Consider the following 19,404-nt stretch of genomic DNA (forward strand, 5'->3'; position numbering starts at 1 on the left):
TTCCCTCAGACCTGAGCATTCCTGTTGCCACAGCCCTGCCTGCCCTTCAGTTCTGACATGCAGGTGCTGCGCGTTTCAGCAGGGGTGAGGGTCGGGGTGGGGTTACAGGACACTCCCAGCCCCTGTCCACACATAAAGCCAAACATGAGATGCCACATGCTGTGACTGTGGAAACCTGCATAACAGGATTGTCCTTTTCCTTCTGATCTGCTTTGATCAGAAGAAACAGTGACTGATGCAGAAGGTCTCAGAGTTAACGTTCAATTGATGAACACAGCAGCTCATCCCTGTCAGCGTTACAGTTTGAAGCTAGCTCCAGACTCGAGAAGATATCCCTGCGTTGGCTACATGAGGGTCACATTTCAAAGTGGCGTTTTTTCCAGCCATGTAAATCAGAGGCGGATGTTTGCTTTGAATTAAAACTTTGATTCTAGAACAGATTATGAAGCAAACCCCAGAACCGTGTTGGGAGCAGCACTAATCCATTTGGCAGGTCTTGAGTGCATTGCTGTGCAGCTACCTATTCTCTCAGCAGGGTGCCTGTTGGAAGGGAAGAATGACTGTCTGGTCCACAGCCAAAGGAGGGAGGATCCCCTACCAGGGGAGAAGAGCCACCTCTGAACCATGTGGACTGTGCCGGGCAAAGAGAAGAGCAGAAGCATATTGGTACAAATGCCATTCTCCCCTCTCGCCATAGGGGGGTGCCCTATGCATTGATCAGCTGGGTGGAGGGTAGAGACGCCAGCCTCAGGCACAGCTCTGCACCTCCCACCCATGCGGCTTTTCCTTCAGCCAGGGATTACCTGATGGTATTTCTAGAGCCGTGGGGTGATGCAGATACAGCTCAACAGGGTGACAAATTGAGATGGAGCATAAACGGTGCCGAGGGCTCGTGCCTACCCAGTGCCAGGGGAGAATTTCAAGGGGCAGGATCCGCTGCCCTCGCAGCCACAGCCTTCTTCGCAGCAGGGAACTGCCTGCAACCAGACTGTGAGGTTTACACGTTCACTGGCAGCAGTGGCTGGTCAGGGGCATGTTATTGTAGCGAAACCAGCTCAGGCCCCTGTTCCATTCACTACCAGGGTGGTTGGCCACTGCTCAGAAAGCAGGTGTAGGTGGGTTGGATTTAGTGCAGCTTACACAGATCTGGCTGTAGTGGAGGTGCACAAAGCAGCCAGCTCCACTCCTGGTGTAACTCCACTCACACCAGTCAGTCACTGGGTGCCATTGTCCTTCAACACCCAAAGCAAAGACCAGCAAGAGGAGTGAGACCATTCAGAGAACCCTCCTGTGTTGCGCTTAAAAGAAGCAGCCGGGATCTTTTAAGGGGCATAAGGCAACACGCCACATTTATTGAGCATACATAGATCAATCAATACTTCATCATATGCATATGATACACTACACTCATGCACTCACACACATACACACAAGCACACTCTGTCGGGTTGCTACCAATAGTTGCTCCCCCTATCTGCACTGCCTAAGTGGGGGAAGGGCGGAGCCGGGTTTCTGCTGATCCGGGTCGATACTCCCATGTTGACAAGATGAAAAACTGGGGTCCCCCTGCAAGATGCCTCCCATGCAGCGAGATGCTTGTGACACCTGTTTTAATGCTGCTTCAAAGAGGGTCCTTCAGGCACCTGCTGCTTGGCTCCCAAGGTGTCTCTGTGTCCAATCTTCTTTTCAATGAGCTCACTTCACACGTCTTGTTGTCTTTGGATCTAGCTCCCAGCCCTCTCCACGTTTGCAGTGTTTTGCCAGTACCTGATTTTCTCTGTATGTTGAAGAAGTAGTCCCTCCCTTTCTCACACAATGTCATAAATATTTTAACACTTCTTGAAATTGTTGCTACCAAATAAGACTCGCTGCATTTGAATTCATTTCTGGGAGTGGCTTCTCCAAGTGGAAAAAAGCATGATGGAAATGGTGAATTGTATTGTTAATAAGAAAGAGAATGGCACAAGATTACTTTTTATAGTGCTTCTCTTTGCAAGAGTCCTTGAAATATAAAATATTTTGGGAAGTTTGGGAAGAATTTCTCCCTCAAGTCCTACAAGAAATATTGTTTTTTTTAAAGTAAAATATGACAAACATTTCACACACACTTCACTTTAATTTTGATTGAAAAAGTTCCTTCCTAAAGTTATTCAAACAGTACGGATTGCAGTCTTTCTTTCATACTCATTTAAAAACAAAAATTTGTGTCAGCCAATAGATTTTTATCATCAAAAATTAAGCCTAATATATCCTTGGCCACATCATTCTTGTCTAAATTTTCCCATTCTGTTGGGATTGCCCCCTTGCCTTCAAATTTGCCAGCATAGGTATTTTCTAAGTCAGATCTGAAATGACTGACAAACCATTTCCAATAAGACAGTTCTGAGGTATCTGGTTTGATGTTCCAATTTGCAAAGTCAGGTCCTATATCTCGATAATTTTTGAATGGAATTGTTTTTTCACCAAGGACTATTTTGGAGTCACTTCCTGCAAGACTGGAGCAAATGTCAGTGACTAGATGATTTGTTCCTTTCCACTGGATGCCAGTCACGGCCTGGGGATGATGGAAATCAATGCTGTGGTCTCCATCGTGACCAGGAATTGTGTTTGTGCAGACAGCCTTGCAAAAGGGACATTGCTTCAAACACCCACGGAACTGCTCAAATAGGATTTCATGAGGTTTTGAGGGAAATGGGTCCAAATCAATCTCAGAGAATGTTTGTTTCAGCTGTTCTAAGACAGTAATCAGTGACTCACTCACCACTTCTTTCAGAAATTGTATGTCCGTTATCTCTTGATGTTCGATGCTTTGCAGACTGCTTCTGGGAAGGCACAAATCATCTCCAAGCCTGGTACAAAATTCATCCAACCACAAGGCTACATTGCCATGTTTGTCTTTAACAACTTTTGTTGATTCATGAACTGCTGAAAGAACGAGAGCTTGGAAAGAATCAAGATTTGAATTTAAGAATTTTTTCAATTTTGGATTTTTTTTATCAAAGCAATATCTATCAACAGCTCGTCTGATAAAATCCTGCATATAGTAATGTGGGTTGTAAATGTACTCTTGGTATCTTTCAAACTGCTGTTGAACTAAAAGATAAAGTAGCATGAACATTTCCAGTTTGCTCCTATTGCCATTGAAGACTGGATGGTTCGATTTCATCTCATTTGCAATGTCAATGGCAGTCTTGTCGTACACTGCGTCATGGATAGCACATTTCAGATTACTGCATAAAATATCTGCAAAAGTTGCAGTGGATGTTGCTCCTTGGCAGGCAATTTTGAAAGAGCTAAAGAACTCCTCTCTCTTACTTTCAAGATATCTGGCTGGATTATTTGACTCCTGGAATGCTTTGAGTGTTTCGCTAAACTTTCTTGAGGCCATTTGGCAAAAATATAGAGATATATCCACTTTGTATGAAGGTGTTAATGTAAAATGTACTTTCTTTGGATCAGATTCTATCTTCTTGCTTATTAAGTCCACTATTTCATGAAAGTAACTGGAGCTGTAATTCATTATCTCTCTTGCTTTGGTCTCAATGTGTTCACAGATATGCTCCTTTAGTGAGTCCGTCATTTTCTGAACATCACTTTTATCAGTCTTCTTCAGACGATTCCGTGATTTCTTCCCATGCTCAGAAAAGTCCACAGGAAAATCAGTCCATTCAGAGGATGCTCTAATCCTGTTCTGTATATCTTTTTCTGATGGAAAATGACCCAGAAGGAAAGTTTCCATGTCAAGATGGATATTGGGCTCATCCACACGATGGGCAGCAGAGGACACGTCAGTAATCCAGTCGTTCCACATAAGTATAAACTGAGTTCTAAGATTACTTTCACTCAATTCCTTATCTCTGAAATCTCGGGCCAACTCTTTGCTTTTTCTTAGCAACTCATCTTTATAGGTTGATTTCTTTTGTTCAAAACTGTTTTGACGATTCTTCAGATCAATCTGTTCTTGGCCTTTTCTACAGATGCTGTCAATCAGATCTTGTCTGAAAAAGTTCATTCTACTTTTAATATTTGCTTTCCACTGAATCAGTATGTCACAGTACTTATCCTCACTAAAATAACTTTCTAGATCCTTTTCAGTAGCATCATATTTTTCTTGAACTCTTTTCTCAATATCTGCTCTATCTATTTTGGCGATTATTCCATTCTGAATTTGGATGTTCAGCTTGTTCTGCAGACCAAGCATGAAACGTCTCAGTTCCCAGGTCCATTTGCTGTAGTTGTTTTCCAGTCTGGTGTACACTTCAATCTCCAGAGTATTTTTAAAACTGAATACAAAGTTCTCATTTAACAAAGCCGCCCACAGGTCTTGAGTACGCGTTTTTAAGTCCGACAGACTTAGAAATCTATGTTCAGATTTTTCCTTGGCAGTCATGAGAATCTGGCGCTTTAGTTCCTGCACACTTTGGCTGTAGCTGGGGTTGGGAGGTGCCATGGGTGGGTCCCCTTCCCAGAGGTGAGGAAAATAATGGATGTGAGTGTTCACATCAAATCGGATAACGTCACTAAAGCAGGTTACATCACAGGATTCTTGCTGGGCTGCAGTAACGGCCATTTCATCTAACTTTTCCTGAAGGCATCTTCGTCCTCCCATATTCTGTTCTTTTGCGGTTATGTCACCAACATTCTGGTGCACGAACAAGCAGCTTGGGGAGAGCTTGACTTGCTTCATCCTCAGAAATGCCTGGACAGCGATCTGCAGGATATCTTGCATTTCTGAAGGGTTCTCGCCAAAGATATTGATCAGAGTCATGTTGCCCAGACCAATGACAAAAGTGGCTAGCTCATTGTCATGACTGAGTGCTGATCTGTTTTCTAGCTCTATGGCCCGAAGTCCTTCAGTGTCAATAACCACCACAAAGTCAAAGTTCAGCTCTTCTCTGAGTTCATCATCCACCTTAACTAGCTGCATGAAGGCTCCCCTGGTGCACTTCCCTGCACTGACTTTAAACTGGAGGCCAAACATGGCGTTCAGGAGGGTTGATTTCCCAGTGCTTTGGATGCCAAGCACAGAAAGAACAAACACCTTTTTGTCTCCGAGCTTCTCAATTAACTTGTCAAAGATGGCTCCGATCCATTTCAATGGCACATAAGAAGTGTCACCATCCAGCAGCTCGATAGGATACCCTGAAACCATCAAATCAGCTACAACCTGCGGCAGTTTAAGATGGCATACATCCTGTCCAGGTAGTGCATCCAGAGCTTCATAAATCTGACCCACCTCTCTCAAAAGATGCTCAAGACCAAAAGTAGATTCATTTATTTTACGTGATAATTCTTCTAATTGTTTTTGCAAGTCATTATTTTTTCTTCTTTGGTCTTGTGACCACAACTCATGGTATTTTTCATGAAGCTCTGGAAGACGATCAGAAGACAGATCAGCTATAAATATTTGCAGCCACTGTAAAAAGTAAACTTTAGTTTTGTGGGAAGATAAATTGAGAGTTGAAAGCACTGATCTCATTAGTTCCTTCAGGGGAAATGCTTTCTGTAACTGATCCTTTCGTATTGCATGCTTTTCTGATTTTATTTGGCTTAGCTGCTGTTCTATGCTCATGCTCCCATTGTCCTGCAAATAGCCATGCTTTTTATCCATCTTACACCACTCATGCCACAATTTTCCTTGGAGAGGTAATAATTCCTCCTTAACATCTAAAATACCTTTCTGTTTCAGATAACCTGTCACTGTTTGTGCCAGTTCTTTGCCGTCCTTGCATTCTCTTTTGTCTTCATCAATGTGGAATCCATGCTCTCGTGCAATGTTTGCACATTTACCAAGGCTACAAGAAATATTCGAAATTTCCATGGCACTTTTAATAGCAGTGGTCAGTGCATCCATTAATCGTGCCTCATTCTGGTTCTTTACAGCTATTTTTACTCGATTTCTAGTCTTGTTAACTGGTGTTCGCTCTTTGTCAGTACAGAGAAAGATGAGAGGTTTGGGAGATTTTACGAGGTCTTTTAAAACCTTCTTGCCCTTTTCATTTCGATCATCCTCTGACAAGAGAACCACGCTGACAGAGGCTATTTCCTGTAAAAATGTGACTTGTCGCTCATGTTCTCTTGCATCTCCATGAAGATTGGTGAACGCGATGCAGTTCTCAAAACTGTCATCATCCTTTCCACCTGGACAGTACCAGGTGATCTCTACAACACCTTCCATCAAGAGGCAGTTTTTAATACTGCCTCTACAGTGACGATGGAAAAAAATATTATGTTTTTGCTTACTCAGCAGTGTATTTAAGAGCTGAGATTTAGAAAAAGATGACGCACCAAATCTTATGAAGGACACCAGTGGTATATCTGCCTGATATATCAATTTATCTTCACATTTCCTAATTCCAGAGTTGCTTTGTGATTCCTGAGGACTCTGCCATTTCTTGTTAACTTGGCAAAAGGACCAAAGAGGAAGTTCTATTTGTGGAGAATGTGGATCTGGCACCAAAAGTGGGAGAGCAAATTGACATAAAGCGAGCTTTGTTGAAATATATTGCCTCATGAAATCATCTGCACAGAGAAAAATTGCCATCTGGACATCCATAGGGTGCACCTGATCCCCATTACTTTCAGCAATTTCATTAGATTCATCATCATCATCATCATTAAAAAATCCATCTAGATCATCTAAGGGTTCGTTCACATCATCACTGGTATTCGGTGTCTTGGCCATGTCTTGTTCTGTTTTACTGTCATTCTTGCATATGTAACTTCTTGCCCGATAGTCCAGCATCAGCAGCTTATCCAAAATATAAAATGGCAGCTCACTTTCATTGCTGGGGTAGCGGTCATGTAAAGATGTTTTGCGAATTTTCTGGAAGTCTGCCATCCCCATTTTATTTGGATAGTAACTTTCAAGATTAAGTTGCTTGATTAATTTTTGAAATCCTGCAGTTTGAGGAAATTCCTTTGTCTTAGTGCCTGTGGATTGTACTTCGTCACTGGTTGACACTGCTGAATTTACCAGCTTACTCTCTTGAAAAACATTTTCTAGTTCTTTTTTAATATATTCCTTCTGCTGATCATCATTTGTGGCTTCAAATGTTCCATTTACAAGGGATTTCAAATCTCTTTCCAGTGCTTTCCAATCAGTGAGCTTTTTGTGCTTTTTAAGGACAAAAGTAACTTCCTCTGACAGCAAGTTGCCCATGTGATCTTTAATAAAATTCAAACGTTTCCTCTTCTCTTTGGGGGCCATCACTTGATTTTTAGCTGCTGACGTTAGACCTGTCAGCAGCAAGAAAGCCTGAGCTCTGGAAACACCCTGATCCCTTAGGGTCAAATATGTCCCATATGCTGTTTGCATTTCTTTTATCAGGAAGTTAATTTCTGAGCATCTGAGGAGATACTGAAAAGTGTGACTGTCCACACGGTAGCCTGCGCTGGCTACAATTGAGAGTAGTAACAGTTCTATGTCGGTCTCGGCTCTCTGTCTTAGAGCCTGCAGTAATGAATAGATGGATAAGCTGAGAGTCAGAGTAGCTTTTCTCTTTGTTTCATGCTCTGCTGCTGGAGAATTCAAAGAGATACTGGTAACATCCCTGATGTCACTTTCCATTTGCTGTAAAACTTGAGTGAAATCTGTAAGCTCAGAGCTGGGGCTGGAGCTCTGATCTGCTTGTTCTGCTGCTGACGGGAAAATCCATTGCATAACGAAAGAAGATTTGGGGAAATTCTGAACGGAATAGATGTAAGGATCCAGAAGGCAGTACAGCACAGATCTGATGTACCTCTCATTTGGGACAGGTGACTCTCTGCACCGTGAAACTGTACGTTCCAGGAAATCTTGAAGCCTCTTGTCTGAGAGGCAAATGTCGATCCACATACTCGGGCTTCTTGTCTTTTCATTCAGCTTCTCTTTGAACTTGAGCAGCGTCACTAGCTGCCCTTCATCCCCTGTGACTGCCCAGGTTTTCATTTCCTCTAGGAAGGATCTGGCCTCTTCCACTGCTCTGACGGTTCCCTCCCCAGCCAATGGGCTGGCACTTAGGTTTGTTAGGGCTTCATAGGCCCTTGTGAGGCTGCTGCCCATTTGATAAACATCTTTAAAATCTTGTCTGTGATTGGCCAGGATTATGTCCCACACTGGAGTCAGCTGAGAGCCTCTGTCAATCACAGACCAGGTTTTGTTACTGGCCAGCAGCCCAGATTTCCATGCCTCAAGTGACTCCACTCCAGGGGGGCCGCCCGTCTTGGTCACACGCAGCTGAATCTCTCTTTGATGTTGTTTTCTGTCTGTGCCCTGAAATGATTCTTCAGAGTCTGACTTGGATGCAGTGACACCGGCTGCGATGCCCCTGTCAAAGCTGCTGTACCGAGCCCCGATGTAAGAGCTCAGCGCGTCAGATGCTCGTTTCTTTACCTTGTCCAGCTGCTCTGCCCAGAATCCCTGCGATGCTGCTTTCCACCAGAATATCCCGCCTAGGTGAAGCGGGCCCTGGTTCACGTGAGACCCGAATCGCTTGAAGAAATTCCCGGCCCGGCTCTTCAGCAGGGGGAGCTTGTCGGGCTCTGGGGTGAGACTCAAAAGCTGCTCGATCTCTTTTAACTCCTGCAGCGCGGCGCTGGACAGTTGGAGCCGGTGCTTGGGGAAGTAGCAGGAGGCCAGGGGGATGTAGCTGTACTTGGTGGTGCAGGGGTAGGTGCGCTCAGAGCGGGACCTGTGGGTGTCTTCCGACTCTGAAGAGCTGCTGTAGTTGGTGCTGGTTTCCACACTAACCCCCCCAAACCCAGCCTTGGCTGCGAGGCTCAGGCTGTAGCCCAGCGTTTCCATGGTCCGTGTGAACGTGGACTCTGCTGCGGCCGATGAAAACTCCTTCATCTCAGACAAGGGCCCTTGCTGTGGGCCGAAGAGCTCCAACCCGTCTGGGAGCTCCAGGAGCTGCTCGCGCTTCTCCACCATCCTTGCAAGCTGGCTGGTTTTGTAAATGCCCTGCAGGGCCAGCCCCCCCGACGCCCGTCTCACAACTTCCCTGTCAGGGAGAGTCTCACTCTGGGACATCGACTGCTCGAAGAGGTCTAACTGCTTGTGCGCATTCTCCACCACCTCTCGCAGCGACTTCTGAGATGGAGCCCAATACTGGGGGGCTACGTCCATCGGTTGCTGCAGCTCCTCCTCTTTCTTCTTCACAGCTTTCTCCTGCATCAGTTTTATCTCCTGCAGTGTCAGCTTTCTCAGCTCCTGGCTCTTCAGCATCTCCATGTGCTCCCCCTTCTGCTGCTGCATTGTTGCCTTGCTGTCTGTACTGCATAGTTCTCGGAGCGCCTGCTTTTCCCACTCATGTCGTATGTCACGTTCTAACTTCACGCAGTCTTCAGACCGCAGGTGTTTCAAGGCTTGGGCAGAGGTAACGCCCAGCTGTGTGTGCAGTTTAGGCAGCCAGTACTCTGCACTCAGACCCACGGCTTCCAGTCGCTTGGCTAGATCGTCCTTTGCAGCATCTCCCTCCGCGGAATGCCTGGGGCTTTCCTCTCCCATAGACACAGCTGTGAAATGGAGCAGACAAACAATATCAGGACTTTCATGAAGATGTCCCACCCTTCCTGCCTCTGCATTCCAGCATTATGTATGTAATATACAGTGTGTATATATGTGATACACTGAGGCACCTAGCTACAGCCAGGGTGGATAAGAAATTATGATTTTAATTACATTTTACAAAATTAAGGACTTTTTAAAACTAAGTGCATTTGAAATTATTACAGAACGTATTAATGCCTAATCTTAGTGCAAGTTATGAAAATCATTTAAATTAATTAATATTATGCTGTATGTTTGCTGCCTAGTTTTTCATAGCACCTGGAATCAGTTTAGTACATTTTCATTAAAATTCAGTTTGACGTAAAAAAACTAAAGCATCTCAGAAATAAGAAATGCATCATTCACTGTTTTTCTAATATAACGAAGAAATGTGAAAATTAAGAATCCAGATAAATGTATATTTGCTATATAACTGCTAAAATAACTTGTATAAAAACACGAGTGGCCAGACGGGGTCAGACCAAGGGTCCATCTTTCCCAGGGTCCTGTCTCCCCACCGTGGTCAATGCCAGGTGCCCCAGATGGAGGGAACAGAACAGTGATCCCTCCCCTGTTGCCCATTCCCAGCCTCTGCCAACCAGAGAAGCGCCTGTTCCTCCAAACCCCTCCGTCAAGGGGTGTGACCTGGGGGACGACTGGTGCAGGACCCAGTGCTGGCAGCAGGGGTCGCCCCCTCACTCACCAGGGGTGGCAGCGGGAAGCAGAGAAAGCTGTCGCCATTCTGCTCTGCTCCCCCAGCTCCCAGCCATGTTTCTCTGCTTCCTGTTACCTGGGAGTGTGGGGGATGGGTCTGCCCCTTCGTGCATCCCTGACTGGCCTGAGGGATCTGTTGCTGTTCAAAGCTCAATAAACCCTCCTGTTCTGTGCTGGCTGATAGTGGCTCAGGTCTAAAGAACAAGGGGGCGCTGTTTCCTCTGGGAGGGGAGGCCCCGGGCGTCCAGAGGAAGGGGACCCTCCGAAGGGGCTCATAGTGGAGACAGGCGGCTGAAGGTCCTGAGATGCACCCTGCTGGAGGCGGAGGGGCAGACCCCCCAGGTGAGAGTGGGCCCCCCAAGAGAGGGTTGCCGCACTGGAGTGGACTCCCTGAGAAGGGGGTGTCTCACTGCCATTGGAGTGGAGTGGGCTTGCCAAGAAGGGGAAGCCACACAGGATGGGACGGGGGGGGGGGTGGTCTGCCCAGGAGCTGAGGGGCCAAGTGTGGGTGTGACGTAGTGTGGGTACCTTGATGGTTGCTAGGCTTGGGCTGTGGGTGACCCCCACTGGTTACTGTCTGTACCACAGACCAGCTGGGTAGCTGATGGGACAGGGAGTTAACCTGTTTGACCAGTTACCTCCCACGGAGAGGAACAAAGGAAGGTGGAATGCTGCCCCTGGCTGGGGGCAGGGCTGGAAGGGCCGGTCTTTAGTTTCGGTCTGGGAAGCAGGAGAGAAGGAGCTAGGGAGAGGGCTGGGATTGTAGGGCCCAGCCACCCCCCATCTCAAGGGGGGCACTGAGGCCTCCTAGCCCCAGTTCCTGTAACCAGATTACATCTGTGCTGTGCTGTATCCTGGAGAAGCAATAAACTCCCTCTAGTCTACCGGCTGGTGGAGTCTGTTCGTGCCACTCCGGGGGTGCAGGAGGCGGGGACCACGACGTGCCACCACAGTGGGCACCACCTATGAGCCGTGACAGCAGGTGATTAAGAATAACAAAAAGCTGGGCATTCTATTCATTGAAGGGTCATTAGATCATCATCAAAACATTTCTGCGACCTCCACTTAAAAGTTGGGGGGGGGAGGGAGAGTAGGTATGAGTGTTCTGCTGCACAGATCTGCATTTGGATCACTGCTGTTAAACTTCTCAAAAATGTTCTTGAAAAGGGGGTGAATGGGGACTAATCCAAAGCTGACTGCTGAGCGCTACAAAGGGATCTCACAAAACTGGGGGACTGAGCAACACAAAGGCAGATGGAATTCAGTGTTGACAAGTGCAAAATAATGCACAAGGGAAAATATAATCCCGACTATCCATACAAAAATGATGGGGTCTCAAATAACCGTTACCACTCAGGAAAGAAATCTGGGAATCCTTGTGGCTAGTTCCCTGAAAACATCTGCTGAATGAGTAGCATCAGTCTAAAACCAAAAAAGCTAACTGAATATTGGGAAGAATTCGGAAAGGAATAGATAATAAGACAAAATACCATATTGCCTCTGTCTGAAGTCAGTGTACGCCCACATCTTGAATGCAGATCTGGTCACCACTTCTAAAAATGATCTACTAGATTTGGAAAGGGTACAGAAAAGGCAACAGAAAGGAGGAGGGGCAAGGAATAGCTTCCATATGAGGAGAGATTAACAAGACTGGGACTTTTCAGCTTGGAAAAAAATGACTAAAGGGCAGGGGATACGTTAGGGCTATGTCTACACTGGCATGAATTTCCAAAAATGCTTTTAACGGAAAAGTTTTCCGTTAAAAGCATTTTCGGAAAAGCGCGTCTAGATTGGCAGGATGCTTTTCCGCAAAAGCACTTTTTGCGGAAAAGTGTCCGTGATTAATCTAGACGCGGTTTTCCGCAAAAAAGCCCCGATCGCCTTTTTCACGATCGGGGCTTTTTTGCAGAAAACAATACTATGCTGCTAAACTGGCCCTTTTGCGCAAAAGTCTTTTGGAAAAAGACTTTTGCCCGAACGGGAGCAGCATAGTATTTCCGGAAAAGCACTGATGATTTTACATGAGATCGTCAGTGCTTTTGTGGAAATTCAAGCAGCCAGTGTAGACAGCTGGCAAGCTTTGCCGCAAAAGCAGATGATTTTGCGAAAAAACTTGCCAGTCTAGATACAGCCTAGAGGTCTAGGAAATCAAGGATGGCATGGAGAAATAGAACAAGGAAATGGTATTGATTCCTTCACTAATATAACACAAGAAACTGACCCAATTTAATTTATAGGCAGCAGATTTAAAACCAACAAAATAGGTGACAGGGGATGGAGCATGATGATTGTCTCTTCTCTTTATTCCTTCTGAAGCACCTGGCATAGGCCACTGTTGGAAGACAGGATATGGGGCTGGAAGGATCATTGGTCTGACCCAGTCTGGTCATTCTGATGGTCTTATATAGAGCTGAAATGTATCTGCTCCTTGGTGTCACGCATGAGATCCCCCTCCGCTTTAATAGCTAAGACAGAGCCCAGGAGTCCTGATTCTCTCTCTCTCTCTCTCTCTCTCTCTCTCTCTCTCTCTCTCTCTCTCCTCCCAGAGTTGGTAACGAAGTAAGAATAGACATTAAAATGTTATGGCTAACCAGCGTCCCTTCAGTGACCTACCACAAGATGTCAGAATGTGCTAGTATTAGAGCTGAGTGGCTCCAAAATTTATTTAAGTTTCTTAAATTGAAACTATAGTAAAGAATAAAATTGTCAGACACATGGATGAATATAATTTTGGGGGGAAAGTCAACATGGTTTTTCTAAGGGCAATCCTGCCTTACTAATCTGCTGGAGTTCTCTGAGGGGGTCAACAAACATGTGAACAAGGGGGATCCAGTGGCTAGAGTCCACTTAGATTTCCAGAAAGCCTTTGACAAGGTCCCTCACCAAAGGCTCTTAAGCAAAGTAAGTCGTCATGGGATAAGAGGGAAGGTCCTTTCATGGATTGAGAACTGGTTAAAAGACAGGAAACCAAGGGTAAGAATAAAAGGTAAATTTTCAAAGTGGAGAGAGGTAACTGGTGGGGTCCCTCAAGGATCTGTCCTAGGACAAATCTTATTCACGTTATTTATAAAATATCTAGAGAAAGGGGTAAACAGTGAGGTGGCAAAATCTGCAGATGATACCAAACTGCTCAAGATAGTTGAGACCAAAGCAGACTGTGAAGAACTTCAAAAAGATCTCCCCAAATTCAGTGACTGGGCAACCAAATGACATATGAAATTTAATGTTGATAAATGTAAAAAATTGGAAAAAAATAATCCCAACTATACATACAATATGAAGGGGACTAATTTGGCTACAACTACTGAAGAGAAAGGTCTTGGAGTCATTGTGGATCGTTCTCTGAAGATGTCCACGCAGTGTGCAGCGGCAGTCAAAACAGCAAACAGGATGTTAGGAATCATCAAAAAAGGGATAGAGAATAAGACAGAGAATATCTTTTTGCCTCTATATAAAGCCATGCGACACTCACATCTTGAATATTGCGAACTGATGTAGTCACCTCATCTCAGAAAAGATCTCTTGGCATTGGAAAAGGTTCAGAAAAGGGCAACAAACATGATGAGGGGTTTGGAACAGGTCCCATATGAAGAGAGATTAAAGAGACGGGGACTTTTCAGCTTAGAAAAGAGGAGACTGAGGGGGGATATGATAGAGGTCTAGAAAACCATGACTGGTGTGGAAAAAGTGAATAAGGAAAAATGATTTACTTATTCCCACAATATGACTACGTCTAGATTGGCATGATTTTCCGGAAATGCTTTTAACGGAAAAGTTTTCAATTAAAAGCATTTGCAGAACAGAGCATCTAGAGTGGCACGGACGCTTTTCCACAAAAGCACTTTTTGTGGAAAAGCGTCCATGCCAATCTAGACACGCTTTTCTGCAAAAAAGCCCCGATCGTCATTTTAGCGAAAAACAAATCTGAGCTGTCTACACTGGCCCTTTCGAGCAAAAGTTTTGTGCAAAAGGACTTTTTCCCGAACGGGAGCAGCATAGTATTTCCGCAAGAACACTGACAATCTTACATGAGATCGTCAGTGCTTTTGCGGAAATTCAAGCGGCCAGTGTAGACAGCTGGCAAGTTTTGACGGAAAACCGGCTGATTTTCCAGAAAAACTGGCAAGTCTAGACACAGTCTATAAGTACTAGGGGTCACCAAATGAAATTAATAGGTAGCAAGTTTAAAACAAATGAAGTTTTTCTTCACTCAGCACACAGTCAACCTGTGGAACTCCTTGCAAGAGGATGTGGTGAAGGCTAGAACTTTAAAGGGGTTCAAAAAAGAGCTGGATAGATTTCTGGAGGTTAGGTCCATCAGTAGCTACTAGCCAGGATGGGTAGCAATGGTGTCCCTATTCTCTGTTTTTCTGGAGGTGGGTGACAGGAGGGATCACATGAGGATTAGCTGTTGTGATCCCTCCCTCTGAGACATCAGGTATTGACCACTGTGGGCAGACAGAATACTGGGCTGGATGGACCTTTGGTCTGACCAGTATGGCTGCTCTTATGTTCTTACATTCTTTCTTTTATAGAGGAATTATATTCAGTGCTTCTGCCAGCTAATTGTTATGTTAACGTCCAAAGAAGAATTTACCAGTGTCTTTTATCCAATTATCAATCAATGAGAGGATCTTTCCACTTATCTCATGACAACTTATTTTACTTAGAAGTCTTTGCTGAGGGATCTTGTCAAAGGTTTTCTGGAAATCTAAGTACACTATATCCACTGGATCACCCTTGTCCACATGTTTGTTGACCCCCTCAAACAACTCTAGTAGATTAGCGAGGCATGATTTTCCTTTACAGAAACCATGTTGACTTTTCCCCAACAAATTATGTTCATCTATGTCTGAAAATTGTATTCTCTACTATTGTTTCAACTAGTTTGCCTGGAACTGACGTTAGACTTACTTGTCTGTAATTGCCAGGATCACCTATAGAACCCTTTCTAAATATTGGCATCATATTAGCTTCTGTACCGAATCACTGGAAGATAGCTAATTTAAACAATAGGTTACAAACCACAGTTGTTAGTTCCACAATTTCCCATTTGAGTTCTTTCACAACTCTTGGGTAAATGTCATCTGGTCCCGGTGACTTGTTCAGTTTATTGTTTTGTTATGAGACCTCCTCTAATGAGACCTCAATCTGGGACAATTCCTCAGATTTGTCACCTAAAAAGAATGGCTCAGGTCTGGGAATCTTCCCAATACCCTAAGCAGTGAAGACTGAAGGAAATAATTCATTTACCTTCTCCGCAATGACTTTATCATCTTTGAGGGCTCCTTTAGCATCTCAGTCATCCATGGGCCCCACTGGCTGTTCAGCCAGCTTCCTGCTTCTGATGTGTTTAAAAACCATTTTGCTATTACTTTTTGAGGTTTTAGCTAGCTTTTCTTCAAACTTCTTTGGGCTTTTCTTATATGACTAGCCAATTAGCCCGCCCTAAGATGGGATTTTCAGGTCTCTCCTCCACATCCTATTCCATTTCTATTTTGCTCTTCTCTCCTGAGCCTCTCTCGCTCCATCTCTTTGGGTATGTCTACACTTGCAGCCTAATTCGAAATAGGGCTGCAAATGTAGGCATTCGAAATTGCAAATCAAGCCCGGGATCTAAATATCCTGTGCTTGATTTGCATCTTCCCGGCTGGGCGCCACTTTTTGAAATTGACAAGCCCAGAATAACTGCCCGCTCCTACATGCGGCAATGAAATGGGCGTTCGAAATAAAGACCTATTTCGAAATACCTGTTAAACCTCATTGCAGGAGGAATAACAGGTATTTCGAAATAGGCCTTTATGTTGAATACCTGTTTCACTGCCACATGTAGACACAAACAGTTTTTCCGAGCTTGTCAATTTCAAAAATTGGCACCCGGCCGGGAAGATGCAAATCAAGCGCGGGATATTTAAATCCTGGGCTTGATTTGCAATTTCAAATGCCTACATTTGCAGCCCTATTTCGAATTAGGCTGCAAAATACCCCCCCCCCCTCTCTCTTCCGCCTCCTGCCTCTTTCTCCATCTCTCTATTTCTTTTCTCCCACTCCTGCTTTCACACTCTCTTTCTCCTCCTGCCTCTCACTCTCTCTCCGCTCTCCTCTGAGCGGGTGCAGAAGTCAGCCCAGCATCATGGCGGGAGGCGAAGGGGGGCGGGGCGGTGACGTTCACAGCCAGGGAGCAGGGCCTGGCCATGTATGTCCCCGCCCTGCCCTCCTTTGCCTCCCGCCGTGACGCTGGGCCGACTTCTGGGACACTCAGCTGGGCTGCCTCTGGGGAGCCCAAATGGCTGCTTCTGCCACTTGCTCCCCCATGGTGACCCAGCTGAGCGCCCCAGAAGTTGGCCCAGCGCCACTGCGGGAAGTGAAGGGGGGTGGGGCAGTGACATGCGGCGTGACAGTGGCTCAAGGTCCTGGCCCCTGGTCGTGTATGTCACCGCCCTACCCCCCTTCCCCTCCTGCTGTGGCGCTGGGCCCAGAAGTCGGCCCAGCGCCATGGCGTGAGGCAACAGCGCCCCCCAGAGGTGACTTCCTAATGCTTCAGCATTAGGGAGTCACAGACATTGGGCTACTATATATATTTTTACACTTAATTTGACAGGTTTATGATCCTTTCAATTTTCCTCACTGAGATTTGACTTCCACTTTTTAAGGGACGTCTTTTTATCTCTCACTGCTGCTTTTACTTGGTTGTTAAGCCACAGTGGCACTTTTGGGTTCTCTTACTATGTTTTTTAATTTGTGGTGTATATTGAAGTTGGGTCTCTATTATGGAGTCTTTGAAAAGTTTCCATGCACCTTGCTGAGATTTTACTTTTGTCACTGAACCTTTTCATTTCTGTTTAACTAACCTTGTGAGTTTTTGTGTAGTTCCCCTTTCTGAAATGAAATGCCACATTGTTGGGCTGCTGAAGTGTTTTTCCCTCCACAGGGATGTTATATTTTATTACATTATGGTCACAATTTCTAAGAGGTCCAGTTATAGTTAGCACTTGGACCTAATCCTGCGCTCCACTTAGGACTAAATCAAGAATAGCTTCTCCTCTTATAGATTCCAGACCCAGCTGCTCCAAGAAGCAGTCATTTAAGGTATCAAGAAATTTATCTCTACCTCCCATCCTGAGGTGACGTGTACCCAGTCAATATGGGGATAGTTGACATCTCCCACTATTATTATAGTTTTTTATTTTGATAACCTCTCTAATCTCCCTTCGCATTTCATAGTCCCTATCCCTGTCCTGGTCATGTGGTCGATAATATCTCTACTGGTATATTCATGAGGCTGGGATACAAAGCCTACTTCCATGGAAACCAATGGCAAAGACCCTGCAGACCTGAACCCTGAGCTCCCAGATTAACAACCCCACCCTGCTCCAGAACCTGAGCCCCGTATTTATTCTCCATTCACAGGCTTGAACTAGGATTCCTCCATTATCTCCACTGCTCCTGTGGTTTCCCCCAGGGCCATAACAAGGGCGAGGCGAGTGAGGCACTTACCTCGGGCGCATAGCTGAGAAAGCGTAGAAAAGAAAGCTACAACGCTGTCTTTGCTCATGCCTCGTGCCACGTCAGCACCTCTCCCGTGCCTTAGGTGCCAAATTAGCTTGTTAGGACTCTCCTCCTGTCCTCCCCCACACTCCAGAACTACTTCCTTCCCCTTAGCCCCTATAACCTGCTCTCAGCTCTGCCCCACGGCCCATACAGCTGCTGGACGTATTTACTGCCTGTCAGCCCAGGACCTCTCCCCTCAGCCCTGCCAGCCTGCCCCTGGCATCTTTCCCCAACACATTACTGCCCTCAGGCTGCTCCTGAACTCCACTACCCCACCCCCCCAACTCTCCCAGCCCGCCCCAGCATCCCTCCCTCTTCCTGAGCCGGCTCCTGGGCCCATACCCACTTTTGCTCCACTCTTCCTCACTGGGAGCCCTGACTTCTTCATTGCATCTCACTAGCCTTTGTTCTCAGGCCTAAACTGCAGCAGGAGGGTCCCAGGATCCCTCCCCGGCATCCAGTGTAACCCAGCAGAGCAAAGGACAAACAGAGATCACACAGACATAGGCACGAGAAAACCCTCCCACCCAACCCCACGGGAAAATACCGGCTTCAGAAGACTGCTCCATCCTTCTCCAATGTTTTGCATCTCCCTCCTCCGTCCCCTGTTCCCACTGGCTTTCTGCAGCCTAGCCTGTTTACGTTCACTTTCATTCTGCCTGACGTGCCTTCCTCTGATCAGCTGGTTTCTGCTCTGGTGTTGTATAGAAACCAGCCACTCCCCACTGCACCCATTCTCCACAAAGGCGAAGGTTTCCTATAAGAAGTCAATTGTTTTCCAATGCTGTCTGGAGATTTCAGTAGGGGTCATAGGAACATAAGAGTGGCCAGATGGGGTCAGACCAAAGGTCCATCCAGCCAGGGTCCTGTCTGCCCACAGTGGCCAATGCCAGGTGCCCCAGGAGGGAACATAACAGGGAATCCTCACGTGATCCCTCCACTGTCACCCATTCCCAGAGAAACAGAGGCTAGGAACACCATTCCTGCCCTTCCTGGCTAATAGCCATTGATGGACCTAACCTCCATGAAACTATCTAGATCTTTTTTGAACCTTGTTATAGTCCTAGTCTTCACCACATCCTCTGGCAAGGAGTTCCACAGATTGACTGTTCATTGCATGAAGAAGAACTTCCTTTTCTTTGTTTTAAACCTACTGCCTTTTCCTTTCATTTGGTGACCCCTAGTTCTTGTAGTATGGGAACAAGTAAATAACATTTCCTTATTTACTTTTTCCACGCCAGTCATGATTTTATAGACCTCTTTCCTATCACCCCTTAGTCTCCTCTTTTCTAAACTGAAATGTCTCCATCTTTTTAGTCTCACTTCATATGGGACCCATTTCAGGCCACTAATCATTTTTGTTGCCCTTTTCTAAACCGTTTCCAATGCCAATATATCTTTTTGAGATGAAGTGACCATATTTGCATGAAGTATTCAAGATGTGGGCATACCATGGATTTATAGAGAGGCAATAAGATATTATCTGTCTTATTCTCTATCTCTTTCTTAATGATTTCTAACATTCTGTTAGAGTAACAGATTTATTGGAAGAAGTGGATCTTTGCCCACAAAAGTTTATGCTCCAATAAATCTGTTAGGATATGTCT

At 45.5% G+C, this 19,404-nt stretch overlaps 1 protein-coding gene across 1 annotated transcript; it reads right to left on the reverse strand.

The window, feature by feature from the left end:
• Nucleotides 1–1,230: 1,230 nt before the first annotated feature.
• On the reverse strand, nucleotides 1,231–18,444 carry LOC102445042 (interferon-induced very large GTPase 1-like). Its single transcript, XM_075923207.2, has 2 exons — nucleotides 18,345–18,444; nucleotides 1,231–9,498 (listed from the first exon to the last, which is right to left on the reverse strand). Exons 1-2 carry the CDS (start codon nucleotides 18,364–18,366, stop codon nucleotides 2,189–2,191), a joined length of 7,332 nt encoding a protein of 2,443 aa, XP_075779322.2. The 5' UTR covers nucleotides 18,367–18,444; the 3' UTR covers nucleotides 1,231–2,188.
• Between the last annotated feature and the right edge of the window lie 960 nt (nucleotides 18,445–19,404).

This window comes from Pelodiscus sinensis, chromosome 3 (genome assembly GCF_052426305.1).
Source record: "Pelodiscus sinensis isolate ZL-2025 chromosome 3, ASM5242630v1, whole genome shotgun sequence".
Classification (NCBI taxonomy): Eukaryota; Metazoa; Chordata; order Testudines; family Trionychidae; genus Pelodiscus; species Pelodiscus sinensis.

Bases quoted from the DNA above. Each gene is read 5' to 3' on its own strand.
- LOC102445042 (XM_075923207.2), bottom strand. From the start codon at position 18,366: ATGGAGCAGTCTTCTGAAGCCG. The intron at 9,499-18,344 runs GTATTTTCCCGT...TCCATTTCACAG, and splicing joins GGAGCAGTCTTCTGAAGCCG to CTGTGTCTATGGGAGAGGAA.